Genomic DNA, 22,391 nt, shown 5'->3' on the forward strand with positions numbered 1-22,391 from the left:
GTTGGCTGGAATTAATCCACAACACCAGGCAGGGAGGGAGGATGCTGTGGGCATGAAATGATGTTCCCTGGGATTCTCTCTCCACATCTCAATATAAAATGCATTCTGCATTTTATATCCTGCATCAATCCTATCTAATGCCTTAAACTTCTCTTTCCAATAGCTAAATTATTTTTAAAATCTTGTCATTTACCCATTTGAGGAAACTCTCTTTTCTCTGGAGAAATTATTCCATCGTTCTGCTCAGTAAGGAAGAAATTAAACATGATCATATTAATTATGGTTCCTCATTTAACATAAAGCTGTAATCAAATGGCTTTTATGTCTAAACAGTCATGGCAGTGGTACTAAAAAATTGTGGCATTAAAGGCTTGCACTTAACTTCAAAATGTTTAAATTATACATCTCAGAAGAAACTGATGCCACATTGAGAGAGGTACAAACTTTTTATTTTCAAGCAGAAACATGAAGGTGCAAAACACTTTTAAAAGAAACATACTTTGCTTTAATTTCCAGGAGGATCTGAAATTATAAATATATATATATAATACTTGGGTCTTTTTTTTTTGCTTAGAGTTAAGCCATGGTGCCTTCTTTTGAAAGGAAGGGGCAGCCTGGTTGGGCATTTTCTGACAAAGCCCATTAAATAAAAATATGTCAAGGACATGAAGTCTTAGAGCAGGAGAACTGGAATTTGTCACTTTAGGCAGGACTGGACTCCTTGGGTTCCAGCCTGGTGGGGACTGCTGGTGCCTGTGGCTCCAAAGTCAGACTCAGATTTGAGGACTGATTTCCTGAGCCAGAAAACCCAGGAGCATTTCTGTCTGCATTTCAGGAAAACACTTCCTCCAATTCAGGAGCCGGAGCTGCTCCAACAGCCGCCTACAAGGAAGAAAAATAGGAAATGGTCAGTGGGGCTGCTCAGAACGAGCCATGGAGGGTTCCTTCTATGGGAAACACCAAATGGCTATTTTGGGTTCAAAATCACAACAGCAGTGTTTGGAGGGGTGATGTTTTTGATGTTTTCTTAATACCTATTTCTCCCAGAGCAGGGACATTCCCACGTGAACCAGCTCCACTTCCCCCATGGCTCTGTAGCTCAGTCCCTGCTGCCAGGCCATGCAGAGGGTGTTGGAGAGCACTTGGAAGCTAAAGTTCTCCTTGAAGTAGTGACCATCTACTTAACCCCTCCCCATAAAGCCCAGAGCTTGAGATAAAACCCCTCTCTGAGCCCTGCTTCCCACAGTGTGAGGGTGCACTTTGATACCTGATAAAATCAATCGTTGGTGGCTGCTGGCTCCTGTGACTGAAGTGACACTGCTTGTAAAACTCCCATCCACAGCTCCTAAATTCACAATTAAAAACACATTTCCAAGCTCTCTGTAAGGCACAGAGCACAACCGCTTGTACCTATTTCAAATCCCAGCATGTAAAATTGCAGAGTGGGTTGAAGGTGATATAATGTTATAAAGTGCACTTTGAGTTGGGTAAACACACTCAAGGGGTTTATGGTTCCTGGGAATTGCCATCTCTGCTGTCTGGGGAATCTGTTGCGTGGTGAAAAACAGTATTCACTGAGATTTCTAGCATGCATTCAAGTGACTGGTCTCAGGGGGAGTATAAATATGAGTTATTCCCTCCATTTTTCCATCATTATAAAAGCTGTTTTCACTCAGTACCCAGACAAATGGGTCTGTGCAGCAAGGGGCAGAAGCAGGCTCCTGTGAACGGGAACTGTGGTGAAAGGTGTGGATGTGTCAGGTTTGCAGCACAGGGGCAGGACAAGCCCCGGGGCTGGGGAACCATCCCTTGCAGCCCGGATTCAGTGCAGCCCCTGGGGAAGGAGGGCTGAGCAAAGCTCCCCTGGATCACACACGTCGGGTATCCCCCCTCTCCCAGGCACGAACCTGAAGCATGAACCCAGTGCACAAAGCTCTGTATCCTCCTGGTTCTTCTCTAAAAAACTGCAAAATCCCAAATTGCATCTCCTCCCTCTGGCCCTGCAGCACCACCCGCTGCTCTTAGCCCTTTGCTGCTGACCAGGGGCATTGGTGAGGCACAGGAGGGCAGGGCTGGCACAGATCACAGGCTGGGGACAGCTGTGAGCGGTCTGTGTCCCCGGGCGGTGCCAGGACAGCGGGACAGCCGCCCCTGTCCCCGGGCTGGATGTGCCCGAGCCCGCCCAGCCCCAGCTCTTCCCGTTCCCAGGCCGGGGGACACTCCCGGGGCTCGATATCAAAGGCCTCCTGCGAACCACGTCAGCCAAAAAGCACAAATAAATCCTCCGGAGGAGTCACAGCAATTCCGACAACAAGAAGTTACCAGCGGTTAACAAAAGATAAAAGCGAATCACCGAGCCCCCAGTTCCTTCCATCGGCACCGCCCTGGAGCAGGAGGGTGTCCATCACTGCTGGAATCAAAGCCTTCCTCTCCATTGTTTCCTGGCGGCCGGGACAGCCCGTGGCCCTCGGCCACAGCAGCGGGATGAAAGGAGCCCGGAGCCCGCAGGGAAAGGGGACCCGCGGCTCCTCCTGCTGCGCCTGCCCCGCGGGGCTGCGGCAAAGCCCCTCCGGCAGGGCAGGGACAGAGCCGGGCTGGCTGTGTCCCCTCCCAGCCCTTCACTGCTGGGGCTCAGCTTGGGACCGGCACAGTTTGGGGCTGACACAGTTTGGGGCTGGCACAGTTTGGGGCTGGCACAGCTTGGGGCTGGCACAGTTTGGGGCTGCCACAGTTTGGGGCTGCCACAGTTTGGGGCTGGCACAGTTTGGGGCTGGCACAGCTTGGGGCTGGCACAGCTTGGGGCTGCCACAGTTTGGAGCTGGCACAGTTTGGGCCCAGCACAGTTTGGGCCCAGCACAGTTTGGGGCTGGCACAGCTGCTTCACTGCAGGCTCAGGAACATCCCCAGCCCAGCACTCCAACATGATGCTCAGTCCAGCGTGGTGTTGCTGCTCCAAACTGATCATCCTTGCTGAGCTCTGTAGTTGGGATGCTTTCACCTGTCCTGTGTGAGAGGACAGGTTCAGGGATGGATCTCAAGTAAGGACCCCAGGAGCACTGTGTTCCCATGTCCCTGACTGTCCATTGACCAGCTGGGATGATTTACCATCCTCTCCCTGTTTAACACACACACCACACTGCTCCTATTCCTGTACTTCCCCCTCAACATCTCCTGGAGGTCACTTCCAGGACCAGGCTGGAGGAACCTTTGATCCAACAAACCTCTATGTTTATTAAGGGAAGTTAATGACGGAGCCTGGAGGAAACTGTTTTGACTTAACCACCTTTATGGTGCCTTGTCTATATGGGGAGTTTGGCCACATTGCAGCTTGAGTTCTGCTGGTCTCCCCATCCACCTTTGCAAGGATGTGAATCTTTGCTTCATCCACTGGGAGCTTGCTCCATCAATGACAATACTTGTAACAACCAAGCAGAAAGTATTTATAGAATAGGGAAGTAAAACCTCTGCTCACCATTACCAGCAAAAGCAAGGTTTGCTGTCATGGACTATCTTTCAGGGAGACTCATATCCTAAATGGGGCTTTTCATGAGAAATCCACTTAGTATTCCTCTAAAATTCCAGGAGGGTGAAATCCCCCACTGCTTCATCTCATTAAGGATGAAAGAATGCCAGGTATGTGGCAGGAATCTGGGGTGAGAGGAGGAGTGGGGTATATTTTAACCAAGTTGTAGAGTGGGAAAAACAAACTGATCTAAGGATGAGGATATGAAATACATTTCCCAAAGCTAAGAAGCAATGTCAGCCAGGATAAATGTGCTAATGCACAAAGAACACAAAACTTAGTTTAAGGGTGACATGTCATTGTGGATGTGCTCAAGAAAGCACTTTGGGACCCTCTTAAGGCATTTTGCCTCTGGAGCACTGAGAGTTTATCAGTTGATGGCTTCTGGATCAGGTGGATTTATCTAAGTGTAGCAGACAAAATGCTGAAAGGCAGCTGGTGCTCCACGTGAGGGGGTGACAGAGAGCTCTGTGTACCACAGGGGACTTCTGGTCGTTCTAGCAGGGGCTGAGTTATTTCTAAACTTTTGTGGGGGAGCCTTCAAAGCAGAGCAGGAAGATCAGACCCACAGGACTGTTCCTCATCTGGATGCACTGGGGCTGCTGCTCGGGTGCAGAAACAAGTGTCAGTGAGGCAGGATAGTTTTACCCATTATTATTCTCCTTTGAAGGGTATGAAAACACCCCGAAGAAAAAAACCTCCACTAAAATAAACCACCACAAAATGTTTAGTGGAAAGATAAGACCACCCAAAAACTGTTTGCCCAGACTGGAACTCACTACCAAGCAAGCTCAGACAAGGCAGTGAACTCCCAGCCTTCCCAAGCCTGTACAGGACATTTTTTGCACTTGGCATAAGGAGCCTTTAGGAGCATTGAGCACACTCCAGGGAGAGCTGCAGTAATACGGTGATAATTTAGAGAGGAGGAAAATCAGCCTCTGCTGCAGCCAACAGCCTCCCAACCCTCCTGGGCATCAGGGCACTCAGCAAAGTGTCACCACAGCAGCTTTGAGGCTTTGGGGGCTGCAGGTTGCCATCACCCCTCAAACCTTCTCCCACTCAGAGGTCCACCATGGATCCTTGCCCTTCACCTAAATAAGGAAGGCACCCAAGGCACCGTGGTCTCCCTGCTATCCAACACTATCACCCACTGTATTCCCAAAAAGATCAAACAAGAGGAGCTTTCCAAAGGTCTCTCTCCTCTGGAATTCACTTGACATAGGTTTGAACAAAGCCACACTTTTTCCTGGCATGTTATGATGCTCATTTGTCCAGCCAGACCTGCCACAGGCTTCCCTGGGGATGAGCTTCCTCCTGATGTAACAGCCTGACTACTGGAAGTGCAGGAACTTGGATGCCTTCACAGAACATCACTGACAACATAAAAATGCTTTCCCCATCAGCACTGCATATTTACCTCCTGTCAGATGAAGGGAGAAGCTGTTTCATACTTCCCCTCAGTTCTGAAATAATTTAAAAGCTAAAAAAATACTGTCCTGACTAAACCCAGGAATTTTAAGAGCACAAAAGTTTCTCAGTCAGACCATAAACCCAGCTTGCTTCATAGTGAGGAACAGCAATTGGTTAAAAATAAAAGCACACCTGCACAGAATGATTCTCACCATACTTGAGACTTCTGGCTTCAGGAAACGAATGGTTTGAAGGTTTCTCCACTTGGCACACTGTGCATTGAGCACAGATGGACCAAGTCTCCCTGATTTTACTTGACCTCCCTCCCTCCCCAGAGGAGTTGTGCACTCTGTGAAAGCCTCAGCCAGCACCACTCTCAGGCTGGCTCTGCTGAGACACAGAACTGAGGGCAGAGAACAGCTGTGAATTGTCACAAGCAAACATCACTATGACCCTGGATCCATAAAAATGGTTCTTTCATCATGGTCTCTGCTGCATTAGAAAATGGAAACCAAGTCCAGTGCTCAAAAAGAGAAAGAAAAGACCTCTAAGGGTATAAATAAAGCAATATAACTCAAAAATAAACAACAAAAAAATCCCTTGAAACTATGACACCTTGCTAATGCGAGAGCTGAGATCATATGAACAAGGAGAGGGAAAAGGTGTTTGTCAACAACACACAGGAAGCTGAGTGCCTGAAAATGAATGAAAGCCGCCTGAAAAACTCTTAGCAAACCATGCTCAGGGTCTGAGCCATTTAAAACCGAGTTCTGCTGCAGCTGATGCTCAGGGAGCAGCTCACTCCCTGCACAGAGCAGTGGGAGTGAGCAGTGGGATCAGCACAGCTGCTCTGTGCCTGGCGTTCCCAACCATGGGGTGGAAATCCCACCATATGACTTTGGGGATAATGTTAAATCCATTACAGCATTCTCCTCTCCCCTGCTCATCCCACACAAGCTTCAAAACTTGTGGTTTATGACTGACTGCCAGAGGATCACTGTGGGCTGTCTCTGGAGGGATAATCCTAAATTTTCAGTGACAGTTCACGGGCATCTTCTCTTTCTTCCGAGATGCTGTCTTACACAGCACATTAAGTATTCCAGAGATTAATAACTGGAGCAGAGAGTTCTAATCTTGGTGTCCTAGCAGAGATTTAGCAAAGAACATGTTTGAAGTTGCTGTGGCACAGGAAGCATAAGAAGCATTGAAGCCCCAGAGCGAGGCTTGTCGGCAGCTCCAAAGGAAATCTGGGACGTGGGACACGTGATGGATGCTCAGTCTCCAGGGCTGCTCACTGACGTGGTGTTTCCACCCTGAGCAGATCTTAGGGACCCTGTGAAAGGTGGGACCCAGTTTGAGCTCTCTTTTAAATAGACCAAGCTCAGCACTGCTGTGAAATTGTACTTTTCGTATTCTTTGACCTGAATTAGGGCAGAACTGAATTGTATAACCAGGTTACAGGTTGGACTTAATTTAAGGACCAAATGGGAACCACTTGACCATCTCAGACCTGGCAATTGCCCTGGGTCACCTTGGAGAACACCTGCCAGGATAAACACAGCAGTGACTCTGAGGCTGCTGGCACAGCAGCTCACTCAACAGCAGCCCTGCCATCACTTGCCAAAGGCTCTCACAGCAGCACTTTGAGATTCCTGTGCACAGCAGGATTATTTTTCCTCCTTCTGTTCCTCACACAACCGATAGTCCCATTCAAATGAGGCCTAGCAGGTGTTTTTTGGCCTGTTCCCCTCTCAGGGGCCATAAACCAATGACAGGAGACAGCCCAAGGTTCAGAGAGCCCTCTGCCACTTACACGGAAAACAACTAAATTCTTCTGCACATGGGGGTGAGAAAACCTTGCCACGAGTGTCCCAATGGTGAAGCTCCACAAGGACTCCAACACTACTGTCTGAAATGACACTGCTGTGTTCTCCTGCCCTCAGCACCACACACTCCTTCCACTTCTCTCCTGCCAGCACCAATACTCAGGCACCACCACAGCAAATCATTCCCAGGGAACTGAACTGAAATGAGTAAAATTCATCCCATTCTGCAATGTCCATGCTTTTCACGGTGCTGCTCCAAGCACCTGAACGGCCACCAGCACACTCAGAGCAGCCTGGGACAGCAATCACCTTGTCCAAGTTCATCAGTTACTCTGGCTACTGTGGCACAAAGTAGCAAATTAACAGCTAATATTCAGGAGATTATAAAATTATGCTTCCTTAAAGCTGTTTAAGCAGCTGTTCTGGCACCTCTTTGCAGAATTAGACAGCTCTGCTTTGAATTAATGCAAAAGAAGTGGCTGGCACGATTTGGCCAAACATTTAGAAGTCACATAATCATGCATTACAGATGCCCTTTCAGGCTCTCATTCTGGAACAGTTTTATGCACAACACACTTATTATTTAGCAGGCAACACCAAGTATCAGAACTATTTCCATACCTTGGGTAGTCCCTCTGCCTAAAGTAGCTAAAGATGGGTCAGAAAGGGGTCAAATAACAATGGGACGTCATTTACTCCAGGTCACTGAGATCAGAAAAGACATGTTGGGGTGTAACTTCGCTGGTTTCAGCACAGCATGTTTTTCCACATTCTTCACCACCCATAGAATTCCCTTAATTGTCCTAAAACCTGCCTCCAGGCAGGCAGGGATAGGATCAATAATCCAAACCTGAGGTCACTTGGAGGGAGCCAGCTCCCTTCTCCTGCCCTGCCCAACAGCCTGTGAGGAGCAGGCAGTATTCCACCTGGGACTGCCAGTGCTGGGAGCCACAGAACTGTGTGAGAGCAGGTCTGCAGCAACCCTTCCCTCACAGGCTCTCTGAAGAACACTCAGTGCACAGGTGAGACCTCAATATTTGCCCACAAATTTCTCTTTTTTTTTTTTTTAATTGTAAATCTCAGTAATACTTTTGAACCTAAAAATCTCCTCCTGTGGCAGCCAACTTCAGCACAAGCAAGTTCCTCCTGTTCTTTGAATCAACCAGATGACAATTTACCTTGATGATCTGCAGCCCTTGGGTACATCAAATCCCCACCTCTAACAGTTACATCAGCCTGGATATTTTCCCCTTTACTTTGCCTTTTCCAGCTTTCCCAAAGTGATGGAGTCTCCTTAGGTTTGGGTTCAGCATTCAGTATGGATTATTCTTTTGGGAAAGCAACAAGTTGTTCAGTGTGACAGCTGAATCCCTGGGCAAACTCAAGCTGGAACATATTGTACAGCAGGCAAGGGCCTGGCTGCAAACCTGTGTTTTTAGGCAAGGTACAACCAATCAAATCCATCCTCACAGCTCTAAAGAGATGAAACCACTGAAACACGTAAGTTAGAGGTAAAGCAAAAAGCTTTGCTTTATTGCTACGATGACTTTTGACAAGAAGTCCCATCGAAGAGCTGCCCTGCTCAGGCTGCAGAACCACCCGAGGGCAGCACAAGGCTGGGCAGTGCCCCATGGAGGGCTGTGTCTGTCTGTGCCCGGCTCTCCAGTTTCAGCCACAACACCGACGGAGACACGAAGCACCCGCTGGTTATTTGGCGGTGGTTTGGCAGGAGGAGATGGAACAGGAGGCCTCGGGAGGCGGGGCAGAGATCACTCCTCGGGTGAGCCCGACATGTCCCGACAGTGACGGTGAGACGGGCAAGGGGGACACCTGCTGGGCTGCCCGCCTCGGTACAGCCCAGCTGCGAGAAAAACTGTATAAAACCAGGATATTTTATTCTCTTTTAAAAAGCTGTAAAACATACACTCTCCAAAACCCCTGAGCCTTACTGTGACAGTCTCTAAGAGGCAGTTTTCCTCTCCACGAGCAGCGCTGAGCGCTGTAGCCGTGCCGGCGTGTCCCACCCTCCCCGGGCGAGGGGCTGGAGGGGATCTCAGTGTGCCAAGAGGCTCCGCCCGGCCGCACACCGGGGACTCCTCCCTGCAGCCAGGCCAAGGCTGTCTATGCCTGCTCACCGGCGTTCCCTGTGCCCGAGGCTCTGCCCGCAGCCTCTGCCGCCCGCGGGGCCTGCTTGGGAAGGCGGATGGGAACATAGACGTTGGAAGCACAGTGCTCCTTGAGGTATTCCCCTCCTTTCTCCTCATAGTCCTTCCTGCTGATCCAGCCCTCCTCACGGCTCATGTACTCCACTGCCCAGTCCCTGGCCCCGTACCAGGCATCCAGGACAGGGCTGGAAGCAAGGTGAACCTGGATGGAAGGAAAACAGAACAATGTCAATTCAGCACAGGAAAGGGAAGCCCTTTTTAGCTTGGTTACAGTGGTATATGACACAAAGAAGTGAATTTCAGAAATTTGAGCTGATTACTCAGTGTCTCTCACTCAGAAAGAGTTATGTTAGGAAGGGGTTCAAGTGTGTTTTCACCTTGTTATCAATTCCTAAGAAATCGATTTGCAAATTTCCAACCAAACATACTTCTGTGTGTATCGTCCTTTAGCAGAAGCAGTTTTAACAATTTCCTTTTCCCTACTCACTATGCTGTCTTCACAAAGAGCAACTGAATCTTTGCTTAACCTGCACCTTCTCAGGACAAAAAGCTGTTTGCAGAGTCTTGCCTTAAAACCCTCTCCATGGCCACGCTCTGCACCTCACCCAATTACATCTGAACACAGAACAACAGGCTGCTCACATAAACATCATGGCAATGCACACACCTGAAAGGATGACTGGAAGGGCCTCATTTCCAGCAGTTCCTTCTGGATTCTGGCTTTCAGTCCAGGGTACATCGTATTTCCACCAGTGAGGAAAACATTCTGGACAAGGATAGTCTGTTGTTCCTTTGAATACCTGTGAAGAACAAGAACAGCTTCAGCCTTTCTCAGGGACATCTGCCCTATGAACTGGAACAGCTGTGAGGAATATTGATACCTTGTCCCAGGATTCACTTTGAGAAATTTCATTTTCCTTGTGCCAGGATTCACTTTGAGAAATTTCATTTTTCCTAGCACAAAAGAATTTATTTGTTTTTTGGAAATTAAGGGAGTGGCAAAAAAAAATCCTGAAAGCACTTGGTACCCCATAAATCAACAACTGGATTTCTTTCTAGGGCTGGAATTCTTACCTTTCAGAAAATACGATTTCCTATGTTCATGCAATTCAGGGGTGACATTTCATTAATGCTAATTTGTTTGGAAATGTCCAGCAGGTGTACCTGTATCTTAACTTTAAAATGTTACCCCTGATTTTGGTCTCCCAAAACCAGAGACTTCCAGCTCCCTGTCGCAAGCTTTGTTGTTTCCCTCAATAACAACTTGGACCAGGGACCTCTAAAGTGGGGTCTGTGCAAAAGGATCCAGCGGGGTGCAGGAAGATTAATGGATAAATACATTTATATAGTATTTATTTCACATTTATCTCATTCTTTTTTAATTTCTATTTTTGTGTATATTTCAAAATGTTCATAATATATTAGTTTAGTAGCAGCTGTACTTTATAAATATACATATATTGGAGGTGTGTGCTCAAAAATTCTTCATTGATGGGGTTATTGATCAACAGACTTTGTAGACTCACTGACTTAAGCAGAGTTACATGTGGCTTTCAGGAAGACATGTCTAACCTGCAATGCTTGACCCCACCAAAAAGAATTATTCAACATATTTTCTCAAATTATTGCTAAACCCCAGCATTTCAAAAGCTGGTTTCAAATGAAGAACAGCTTGTCTGAACTACTTCTGTAAACTCACCTCTCAAGGACAAATTGCATGGTTTCTGCTATCCCAGCCTGGTCCTCTCCTATCAGGGAGGGCTGGAAGACAATCTCTGGAGCCCTGATTCTTTCAGTGCCAAGGAAAAGCTGGTGGTACTCTGCCAGGTTAAACACGGGCTTGAAAAACATTGAGAAGTGGTGGGGAATGATGTTAAAGAACAGAAATATTCTAGAATAAGCAATACTTCCAAACAATCCTGTACAAAACCCCAGATGGTAATGCTCCCCCAGAGAAACAGCATCATGGTAAAGGTTCCAAAAGGTCAGGGAAGCTGGACTTTTCCTATAATTTGTTCTGCTTGGAGCCACTTAATTCTAAGGCTCAGCCTCACAAGTTGAAAGCTGTGTCCACTGGGATTTCAGGCTATGGATCACAGACAAAAACACTTGAGCAGAACTTTTCTCCCTCAATAACACAGCAGTGCAACACCAAGCACTGCCTGCAGAGTGAGCCAAGTGGGAATTCTCTTCCTAAACCACCACCTAGGATTGCCAGGATTCCTCTCTTAAAGTCCTGTTCAGGTAGTTTAAGCCTCTCTTCCAAGAGCAGGCAAACCATGTTTGCATGAGGAGAAATGTCAGCAGACTGGCTGGACAGCTGGGATGCAAACCCCTGGCACGAGGAGTAAATACAGAAACCAAACCTGCACTGCAGCAACAGGCTTCTCAGCTTCAGGCTGCTCCTCAGCAAATAAAGGTTCAAACTCATTAATACTTTCCACATCCTCCAGGGACTGTTCACTGCCCAGTGGATCCAAGTCAGGAGTCTGCAAACAGAGCAAGTATGTCATGGTAGGTTAGCTCAGGTGTGATTTCAGTTCTGGTGACATGGCTGGAAAACTCAGCTTCCTCAAATCTCAACTCTTTAACATGCCTGAAAGCAAATACACCCAGGAAATAGAAACACAGACATTCACACAAAGCACAAAAAAATCAAACACTTCCAATAAATTTATCCAAATGCCAGCTCAGAAATCCAGGCCTCAGTCACCAGGCTGGCTGCCAGGATCCCAACAGCCATGTCCCAAGCATAACAGCATATTAAAACTTAATAAAACAGCTTTTTATATTTATAAAACCTGGTACTCTCCCAGCACCTCTAACTGCTCTATAATTACCATTAATTCCCCATTTTGCTTGTGTGGGACTGGAAAACAAATATTTGCTAGCTACAAAGCCACCACACAATTTTTGAGAGTTTCAACTGCCTACTATTTTCTCAGAGGATGCACCAAACCTCCTTTTATTTTACACAGATGTGAAGCTCCTTCCTAATGAAAAGCATCACTCAAAATTCTACAAGACTCCCGTTGTGAGGCAAGAACAGCTTTTGAATTATATTCATTTTATTTGTGTTATAAAGTTACCTCTGGGACTTCGTTGTTAAATATTTGTTTTAGCTATTTTAAATTTGAAACATTTGTTGCAATGCCAGGATGAGCTAAAATTACGTCCTTCAAACATTCTTAAGTATCTATTTTATATCTGCTTGACCAAATTCAATTACTTAAACTGAAGTTTAGAACTGTTCATTGTTACAGCAAAAAAAATGTAGTCTCATAAAGCCCTGTTAAATTCATTTCTTTATAGAAAGACAAAACCAGAAAGATACACAGAACTCAGATGAACGCTTGGTCTTACAAAGGGATTCTGTGATAATTCTAAGTGCTCTCTCAAGGCACAGACCAAACAACAAAGCTTGTGGATTCATTCTGAGGTCTGAGATTGCACCTAGCAAAGAGCAGGGGTGAGGGAGACGTTGGAATTTAGGCAGAGTCACTGAGAAAAATCACAGGTAATTGCTAATCTTTTCATTCTCTTTTTTTCTAGAATATCTCCTTTTGACAGAAGGCAGAAAGATTCTTCACCACAATGATAAGCCCATTATCTCCCTCAATTTTGCTGACGAACAATCATTCTGATTCTTGGATAATCATAGAATCATGGAATGGCTTGGGTTGAAAAGGACCTCAAAAACTCATCCAGTTCCACCCACTGCCATGGGCAGAGACACTTTCCACCGGACCAGGCTGCTCCAAGCTGGCATTGAACACTTCCAGGGCTGGGCTAGCCACAGTCTCTGGGCAACCTAAATCAGAATCTCTCCTCTATGCTTCAGTTTTCTGTTTTTCTCTCTACCTTTTCCCTGAACAGAGGCTGATCAAGCTAAAAAAGCTCAATCTTATGTGACCTGAAAGGCAATTAAAGCACATGCACAGCCAGCCTTAGAGCACCTCTTGGCAGCAGCTGCTGTGTGCTGGGCCTGTGTTAGCCTGGCAAAGCAGACAAGGAGCTTCTCATCTTCAAGACAACTCCAACAATCATGTGCAGTAATCAATCTTTCATTAAGGAACCAAAACAGAACATGCTGCTTAAATGCACCAAAAATAGACAGCTACAATGAAGGCAGGGTTGGTTGTTTACCATAAAGTTCTCTGCACCTGAAGGGGAAGAACAGAAAGGAAAACAAATACTTTTTTTAACAAAAAGATTGATGGGTTCCTATGTATCTCTAATAGAAGGCTACTGATGATTAAGGATGGTTGTCCTAGGACATTCTCTCTGAAAAGAGAGAAACAGTTAATAATGCAAGTCAACTTAATAATGACTTGCAGTGTGTTAAAGAAAAAGCTTAGTTCATCAATGGAAGTCTGAAGGGATGCATTTTAAAGCACAGAAGTTTAATTTCTCTCAGTGATAAAATGAAGATTAACTTGGTGAAAACATTCTACCTCTGGCTTGCTGTCCACAACATCTACTTCAATATTGACTTCTGACTGCAGGATTTTCTGCTTCGTTTGTTCAACAGACAGACTCAATTTGTTGATGTAAGACTGAAGTTCTTCTGCAGAGTCCATGTTCAGCTCCACCAAAGCTTTGTGGAACTGATCCATCTGACCATCTTCTAAAAGTTCCTGCGGACAGATCAGAGTGATGAACAAGACAGGGCAATCACAGCAGTCAGCAGTGATGAACAGACACTCTGCTTGCACGACTAGAGACTATGATGTGCACACTCTGACAGCATTTGAAGCAGTTCCCAAAAGAAGTGCTGTTGAGAAACTGGAAACATGCCCTGCATCAATAATCTGTTATCTCGCAAGTAACCTTGGCAAGCTCCTATCAGAGAACACCCACAGCTTCTTAACCATGATGTGCGACCTTCTGATAGAGCTCTGAGGGCAGCCTGCTCTCATCCCAGGACAGCACACTGAACCTCTGCCTGTAGTACCTGCACATAGAGCAGCCTGTCCAGCCTCTCCTGGTCCAGCTGCAGCTTCTCCTCCCGGCGCCGCGCATTGAGCTCCTGGAGCCGCCGCAGCTGCTGCTGCCTCTTCTCCTGCTTCTCCTCGGATGCCACAGTGCTGCCCAGCAGCTTGTTGGAGAAAGGCAGCTGCATCTTGTGCACATTGTTCTCATAGTACTCTGGGCACCGCCACTTCTGCAGCTCTGGGCATTTGGAAAACAAAGTAACTTTTTGTTCTGGCAGCCCAAAACAAATATTTGCGCATTGTGTGCACCCCACATGAAGGATGAAAGGTGAGGAAAGAAGGCAAAAATAGGGCAAGCACAGAATTTTGTCACCTCTTGGCAGCTGTTCCCAAGCTTGGCTGTCCCCTCTGAGTGCTGCCTCCGGGTCACACACCCAGTGCAGGCAGCTCTGAGTGCTCTGACCTCCAGGAAACACCAAGTACTACAAAGTGCAAGTGCACACTGAAGTGTCTCTGCCCAAGGGGAGGGAGAGCTCTCACACATTTCTACAGAAAACTCATTCCCAAGTGACAAATTTAAAAAAAACCACTTTTCTCAGGCACTACTTCAGATGACATTTGCCACGGAAGTTTTAAAACTTATTTAATTCACACAAAGCCATGAGAAACATCCTGTGCAATTTCGGAAACCTTAAAGCAGAGAGGAAACACAGAAATCCCAACCAACTTAGAGGGTTTGTTGATGTATAAAGGAAACAATAAGCTCATTTTAAATTCTTTTCCACTGAAACCATCACAATTTTTATTCATAGAGAAATTTGATAAGAATTTTTGTAATAGTAGTAGTTAAATTTTATTTGTCTTAACTTTAAATATTAAACCACTGTTAAGTGACGCTGTAGTACACCACAACAAAAAAATTCCGACTTCAGAAGGCTGAAAAAATGGTTCCTTTATTCTCAGGAAGTGTCTCCCTTTTATACTATTCTATACAGACCAATTTGATTGGTGACAAGAAGACAAACCTCTACAATCACATTGGTCAGACCAGAGGGACATCAAGAAGAAGTCCCTCCTAGGGAGAAATATGTAAACAATTTTGCCATTACCAAACATGTCTCTTGTTTACAGAGAATTCCCTGAGAAAGGAATTTCAGAAAACCAAAACATGTCAGGCACGAACCAGGGCTACAGTTAAGCACGAGGCAGGGTACCACAAAGAAAGCAAAACAGGAGGAGAATATTTCTGGAAGAATCCGAGCCAACTCTGAAACAAAGGGTGGAGAGGACAAGCAGAGTGTGTGTGAGCACTCCCTGGTGGTGTGTCACAAGAGGATATGAAAAGAACTACACTTACTTGTCAAGTTGAGAGTGAGAAAAAGAAGAAGGGGTGTTTATTTGGGGGATCTCAACTTATATAGCTTTTGGGATTTGGTCAAGGATTGGGGGATGAGAGGAACACCCCTCTGACCCCAGTGGTCAACTAAGAAGTCAATCAATTTGTCCTTCTCCCTACAAAGAATGTTGTTTACATAACATCACTCTTTGTCACAAGCATGAGAAAGCTCCAGCAGAAATGAAAAACCATCAGAAGGCTGAAAAAGGAGGGCAGCAGTGCTGATGCAGAGGTGTTTTACCTTCGATGTAGTCCTGTGCAATGTAGCTGTGCTCGTGCAGGATCTCCTCCATGCGGCTCAGCGTGATGGCCGCAAAGTGCCCGGGGTACTTGAGCTGCAGCAGCCGCTGCAGGTACACGGCGGCCTGGCAGCCCCCCAGGTTAATGCGCTTGCAGTTCTTGGCATCCAGCCTCAAAATGCAAACAGACACAGCTCAGGATGGGGCAGCTCACAGGAAATCAAGCACAGCTTTCCCCCAAATTATTTCATTTCTGTAGGTGAATATTCACCCCTGCTCTCTGCTAAGTGCAATCTCAGACCTCAGAATGAATCCACAAGCTTTGTTGTTTGGTCTGTGCCTTGAGAGAGCACTTAGAATTATCACAGAATATTTCAAGGTTTAGTTACCAGAGTATCACAGAATATTCACAGATAATTTCAAGGTTTAGTTACCAGAAAATCTATCACACCTGCTTTTCTCAGGCAACAGCACAATCACTGTGTTTACTATTTGTGTTTACTATTTTATTCTGAAAGGCTCTGTTCTGTTTTAAAAAAAAACAACACAAATGTTGCTATTTGGACACAAAAAGAACTACACTCACACCATCCAGTTGTGAGAATGAGAAAGAAGGAAGTTTATTTGGGATTTTGACTTATATAGTTTTTGGAGTTTGATCAGGGATTGGGGGATGAGGCTGACACCTCTCTGACCCCACTGGTTAAACCAGGAGTTCATCAATTTGTTCTTGCCCCAGGAAGGAATGCACAGTTTACTAAAAATCACTTTTTGTTTATGTTACAATGCCTGAGAAAACTCCAGTACAAAATGCAAACATCAGAAGGCTGAAAAAAAGCAAAGCAACACCCAAATATGAAATAATTTTGGCTACAGCAAGGAGATGTTCTGTTCTAACAAGAGAAGTGATGGGTAGTGGTGCTAAAAGTAGATTTTTAACCTTTGTAACACTTGGTGGTTGGATGAGTGTAAACCTTGAAATTTTGAAGCAGTTATCAGATATAATAAAGCCATCTCCTGAAGTAAGGATTAAACAAATGAGAAAAAGTAAAAAAGAGAAAACAGAGCAATGTAGCAGAATAACCAGAATGATAAAAGCCTCAAGCACTGCAGAAGTCACACACAGAGCACTTCACTTTATCCCAAAGCTGCTTTAAAACCTAAAGTATGTTTTTTAATGCTCAGTTTCACTTGGGGCATATATCCCCTTCTCCCTTTGGAAGCACACACCAAGGCACAATTAACAACTAAAACACAACATTTACAAGTGCTGCACTGCTTCTTCAATTGGAAACTCAACAGAATGTGGCAAAATCTGCAGAGCTGCTTTTAACTCATCAGCATAATCAATACAAGAGTTAATAGTGCAGGGCTGGAGGAACAGGTATTTGCATCACTTGAAAAGCCAGTGGCTGCACAGACACCCAGAACTCACCTGCCTTCTAAGACTGGCAAAATGTGTGTGCACTGGTAGCCCGAGGATATCACCAAACCACTGCAGGGCCAGTTCTGCCTCCTGTTGTGATAAAAGCTGTACAGGCTGTCCACGCCATAGGACACTTTTGGCACTTGGTAGCATTCGAAGAGGAGCTCAGACATCATTTGCCTTGAGTACAGAGGATTGCAAACTGCTTCTGTCAGGACAATTGGGTGATCCACACAGCCCTGGAGAGTCAAAGGGAAAGAACAGTAACAAAAGAATGAAGAGAAAAATCCAGGGTTAGTCTTCTCTGCTTCTTCTTTTAAGCATCAGCAAAAACTGCTCCAAAAGGGGCATGAGAAAGCATTTTATGTGCAGGGTATTTATCATGAAAGTTAAATTATATCTAGTGTTTAAGGGGTAAAAATTATGTTAACGTTAATTCAACCAAAGAATAAACTCATAATGGTGGAGGAGAATGGACTTTTAAAGGCATGTATAAATTATTAAAAGTCAAAGTAACCAAAATCTATGCAATGAATGAGGAGTGAAAACTGGTGGAAGTTTAGTTCCACTCTGGGTAAAACTTTCAAACTGGTGTTGTCAATGAAGGGAAAGTGCTCCATGGTCTGAGAAGAAACTCTCAACACAGCTGAGTGTGCAGGTAGTCAGCAAACACCACTAATAACAACATTACCCAACAATAAATTTAAGGCAGTACGCTTAGATTAGATATTAAGATTCCCTGCTGTGAGGGTGGTGAGGCAGTGACACAGGCGAAGTCGTGGCTCCCTCATCCCTGGAAGTGTCCAAGGCCGGGCTGCAGGGAAATCTGAGCAAACTGGTCCAGTGGGAGCTGTCCACGCCCACGGCAGAGGGTGGAGCGGGGCGATCCCTTCCCACCCAAACCATCCCGGGATGCGCGGGCGGCTCGGCGGTACCTGCGAGGAGACGCCGAGGCGCTGGAAGACGTGGTCCAGGAGCAGCTCCTGCAGCTCCAGCTGCACGGGCACGTTGCGGTCGAAGGGCGAGCGCAGCAGCCACCGCAGGGGCTCGGGGCTGCCCAGGTCGTTCCCCACCTGCGTCTCCGCGCCCGCCCCGCCCCGGGCCCCGCGGCTCCGCGCCGCCAGCGAGCGGAACCGCAGCAGCGGCTCGGCGGGCACGGAGGGGTCCGGGCAGGCCCATCCCGCCCGCGTCTGGAAGGAGCCGTTGTCGATGACCAGCGGCACGGGCTGCGGGCTCCGCACGGCCGCGCCGGGCTCCAGCACCGGGTCCGGGGCCCAGCGCGCGTCCCGGAACGCGAACACCCGTGTGGGCGCCGCCATGGCGGGCGCGCTCCCGCCTGAGTCCGGCCGGGAACTCGGGCCCGCGCGGGGGTTCCGGGCCGCCGCCGCTGTGCTGCCAGACGCGGGCCGTAAAATAATCGAGATTGTTTTAAATGAGTGTGTTCCGTAATGTGAGATCTTCGCGTGATTCCAAGCCTAAGCAGCAGGAGAGGAGGCCTAATCGGTAGGACAGGAAGCAGCTAACATAGCACCAGGATCATGGAATGGACATTAAAAGATCCCATCTCACCCCCTGCCATGGGCAGGGACACCTTCCACTGTCCCAGGTGCTCCAAGCCCTGCCCAGCCTGGCCTTGGACACTGCCAGGGATCCAGGGGCAGCCACAGCTGCTCTGGGACCCTGTGCCAGAGCCTCCCCACCCCGTAAAAAAAAATTTCTTCCTACTATCAAACCCAAATTCCTCCTCTTTCAATTTCTACCCATTCCCCTTGTCCTGTCAGTGCAGTCCTGAGGAGGAGTCACTGCCCAGCTCTGCTGTGGCTCCTTCACACACTGGAATGTGCCATGAGGTGTCCACACAGCCTCTCCTGTGCAGCTGAGCAGCCCCAGCTCTCCCAGCCCATCTCGGGCTGTGCAGTTCCCTCGGCAGCTTTGTGGCCTCCTCAGAACTTGCTCCAGCAGTTCTGTGTCCATCTGATATTGGAGACACCAGAACTGTGCCAGTGTTTTGTTGGAGTCCAGGGCATCCCTCTGAGCGCCCTGGATGGTCACAGACCTCGGTGGAGAGGCCTGGGACCCGAAGAAGAGGGTCTGGGGTCTGTGCAGGGGGGTTTGCCTGGCACAGGAAGACACAATCTTTGATTTTGGTCCATGTGAAAAACATCCAACAGAGAGAAGAATTGCAAGTCACAAACGTATGACAGAGAGTAGTGTAGTTATCACTGTGCAGAAGATTTTGTAGTTTTGGATTTTTAGAATGTAGATGCAAAGGGACATGATGGTGATTTTAGGGCGGTGCCCTGGGTTCTTCTTCTTCTCCCTTGGCATCCATCTCCTGCAGTGACGTGGGCACAAAGTAGTTTCAGTGGATTGGATCAGAGTAGAAATGACCCTGTTAGTATAGGTGATAGACATTGGCACAGAATTGTAAATAATGGGTATGTAGTTATCTGTATAAGAGACCGCCCATCACGGGGGGAATCACATCATGTCCAGGCTGCTGTGAACACCTTGGCCGGACACTGAGAATTGTAAGATAAGAATTAATAAACAATGTGAGAAACCAAGAAACCCAAGACCTTGAGACTCCTCTTCATTCTCGCACCGAACACCAAGCTCAGCACAGAACACAGAGACACAGAGTCAGACAGCAGACCCTAAATCCTTCAGAGGTCAAGAGGGAAAAACACTCCCTCAAGCCCACACAAACCACCAGCCTGATAATCTTGGGAAGAAAAGAAACCATTTAAGCCTGAGATGTGTGAGGTGGGGTCTCACTTGGAGCAGAGTAGAGGGGGACAGTTGTCTACTCCACCCTGCTGGCAATCCCTCACAGGATCATTTGGGCTGGAAAATGCTGCTGGGATCATCGAGTCCCACCTACAACCCACCCATGTCAGCTAGAGCAGAGCCTCGTCCAGCCCTGGTGTTGTTCTTCCTGGGCTGAGGGGCCCAGAACTGGACACAGGACTGCAGTGACCCTCAGCAGTGCCCAGCTCAGGGCAGGAGTCACTCTCCTGGTCCTGCTGGCCACAGCCCTCCTGAGACAGGCCAGGGTAACATTGACCTAGTTGGGCCCCTGGGCACACCTGGCTGTGTTCAGCCATGACCACCAGCACCCCAGGGGGGAACCTGTCAAGATTATCTTAATTGGTGTAAGAATACATCAATTTGTGTGCTTTCAAGCCTAAAGGACAAGAAAGGAGACCTTATCAGTGGAACAGGCAGCAGGATCATCCCTCAGTCAAGGACATTGTGAAGCTAACAAGCTTGAAGGATGTAGCAAATGAAGATGTTGATGTATGTCCATCTAAATATTGCTAACTTGGCAAAATACTCAAGGTCCATGTGTCCTAGAGCTGAACATGTTCTTTATAATGCTAAAAAAGACCCTTCCCCTGAGAACTCACAGGAACTGGGCTGGGCTGGTGTAACTTGCATGGAACTTACTAACCAGTGCTAACAGAGGGGCTGTGCTTGGGAAGTCACTAACTCTGAATTTCTGTGTATAAATAATGGCAGGGAAAGCCCATGGGGGTGTGCTGGATTTGTGGAATACCCCTGAGCACCCAGGCTGGGCAGTTCTGAAATAAACAATGTCTCTCTTGAGAGTGTCATTATGGAATTGTTATACCAGGTAACAAATCCAATTTTGTTGGTATCCCCATCAGCCTGGGGCTGGGCTGTGCCCCTGCCATCCTTCACATAGGGCCCCCTGGCCTTTAAACTTGGGCTGTGGAACCTCCCCAATGGCTGTGGCTTGTGTGGAGGTGAAACCCCATTGCCCTGTGTTGCCCTGATTTTCAGCCTTCTGAATTGTTTTTATATTTTTACTGGAGTTTCTCATTAATTGTAAAATAAACAAAGACTGATGTTTTGTAAACAACATTCTTTCTAGGGGGAAGGACAAATTGATGAACTTCTGAGTTGACCACTGGGGTCAGAGAGGTGGTCCTCTCATCCTTCAATCCTTGATCAAATTCCAAATCATAATAAGTTGGAGTTTTGTTTGTTTGTTTGTTTTTTTTTTTTTTTTTTTTTTTTTTTTTTTTTTTTTTTTTTTTTTTTTTTTTTTTCTCTCCTCACTTCTCTGATGGGTGAGTGTATCTCTTTCTGTATCATAATTGCAACAACCCTGGGGTGTGCCACTTGCCCAGGAGGTCACTGACACAGCCCAGGCACCTGCCACTCCTGTGCCACCAGCCCCTCTGGAGATGCAGGGAATAGGGAAGGCCTTTCCCTCTTATTTCAGCCCCCATTCCCTGGGGAGATGGGGCTCCAGGGTGGGACCATCCTGCTATGGCACCAAGGACATCCCAGGCTGGCTCAGCCTGGTGAGAGCCAGCGTGGACTCTAAGGGCTTCCAGTGATATGACTGACACAATTCATCATTAAAATTAAACAGATCACAGCTTCAGCTCCTTTGCATCCCTCTCAGCACTGCCTCTGTAGACAAACTATCAACAGCCTGATTTCCAGAGGTGCCCCCAACCTGCCACCCTCACTGTGTGAAATGGGGACTCCAATATTGAGCATCCTTGAAGCTCAGGGCATTAATGGCTTTCCTCACTTGTTTACCCAATGCACAAAGCAGGGCTAATAGCTTTCTTTTATCATGCAGAGGTGTTATTAATGTGAATTAATAAGAATTTGCAGAGTTCATTTAGATCTTGGGATTAAAAGGCTCATTTCAAGGGGCTGTTACTACATAAAAACATTTACATCACTGCTCTCTTCTCCTGAGAGCTACACAAATAATTAATCTAGCCAAACAACCCCCTGTGAGGTCAGCAATAGATTATGGCTTTATTTTAGTGAAGGAGAAACACACAGCACAATGAATATCAAATTATCAAGTCACGTATCTGGCTTCTTTGATCACTACTGAGCTCCTTTACTCTTAAGCAGTGCTTTTATTGACACACATCCTATGAAATGTGCTAGTTGCCTTTCTTGGAGGGCAGGGAGACAGAAGGGCAATTAACATATAAAGGTTTATTTCCCTAAAGGATTAACTTTAGATGAGGATAGATGAGGATATACAGAGTAGGCTAAAAATAAAGTCTATATGGGACGTATTCATGCTCTACATTGAATAAGGGCCTGGGAGATGTATCTTGTATCTCCTCATCCTCTACACCTCTCTGGAGGGTTGAATCTGTTTTATTCTCAAGAGCAACTTTGGCTACTCAGTCCCAAAGTGGCCAAAGCTCTTGGTTCCCTCCCCTATAGCCAAAGACAAGAACTATAACTGCAGTTTTAACATAAGCCTCAAAAGCTTCCTAACCTGCATTTATCCTTTAAATAGCCGCTGGAGAAAAGGTCCGACTTGATTGGCCTTTTCCAGTTGCCCTTATCCCCTGTTAATCCCTGTGCTCCCTCCCCAGCGCGGGGCTGTCCCCTTTGCTGATTTATCACTCCTGTTCCTGCCATCCCCAGCGCTGCAATGACAGTTATTAAAAGGTGGTTAGA

The 22,391-nt window shown here is 46.8% G+C and overlaps 1 protein-coding gene across 1 annotated transcript; it reads right to left on the minus strand.

Moving 5' to 3' along the window:
• Window positions 1-796: 796 nt before the first annotated feature.
• ACTR5 (actin related protein 5) lies at window positions 797-18,238 on the minus strand (the record flags this gene model as incomplete). Its single annotated transcript, XM_083873382.1, has 10 exons — window positions 797-882; window positions 8,895-9,126; window positions 9,592-9,724; window positions 10,624-10,763; window positions 11,291-11,413; window positions 13,379-13,561; window positions 13,879-14,096; window positions 15,496-15,665; window positions 16,929-17,158; window positions 17,855-18,238. 10 exons carry the CDS (start codon window positions 18,236-18,238, stop codon window positions 854-856), a joined length of 1,842 nt encoding a protein of 613 aa, XP_083729508.1. The 3' UTR covers window positions 797-853.
• Window positions 18,239-22,391: the final 4,153 nt, after the last annotated feature.

The sequence above is a fragment of the Zosterops lateralis genome, assembly GCF_965231275.1.
Source record: "Zosterops lateralis genome assembly, chromosome: 16".
Lineage (NCBI taxonomy): Eukaryota > Metazoa > Chordata > Aves > Passeriformes > Zosteropidae > Zosterops > Zosterops lateralis.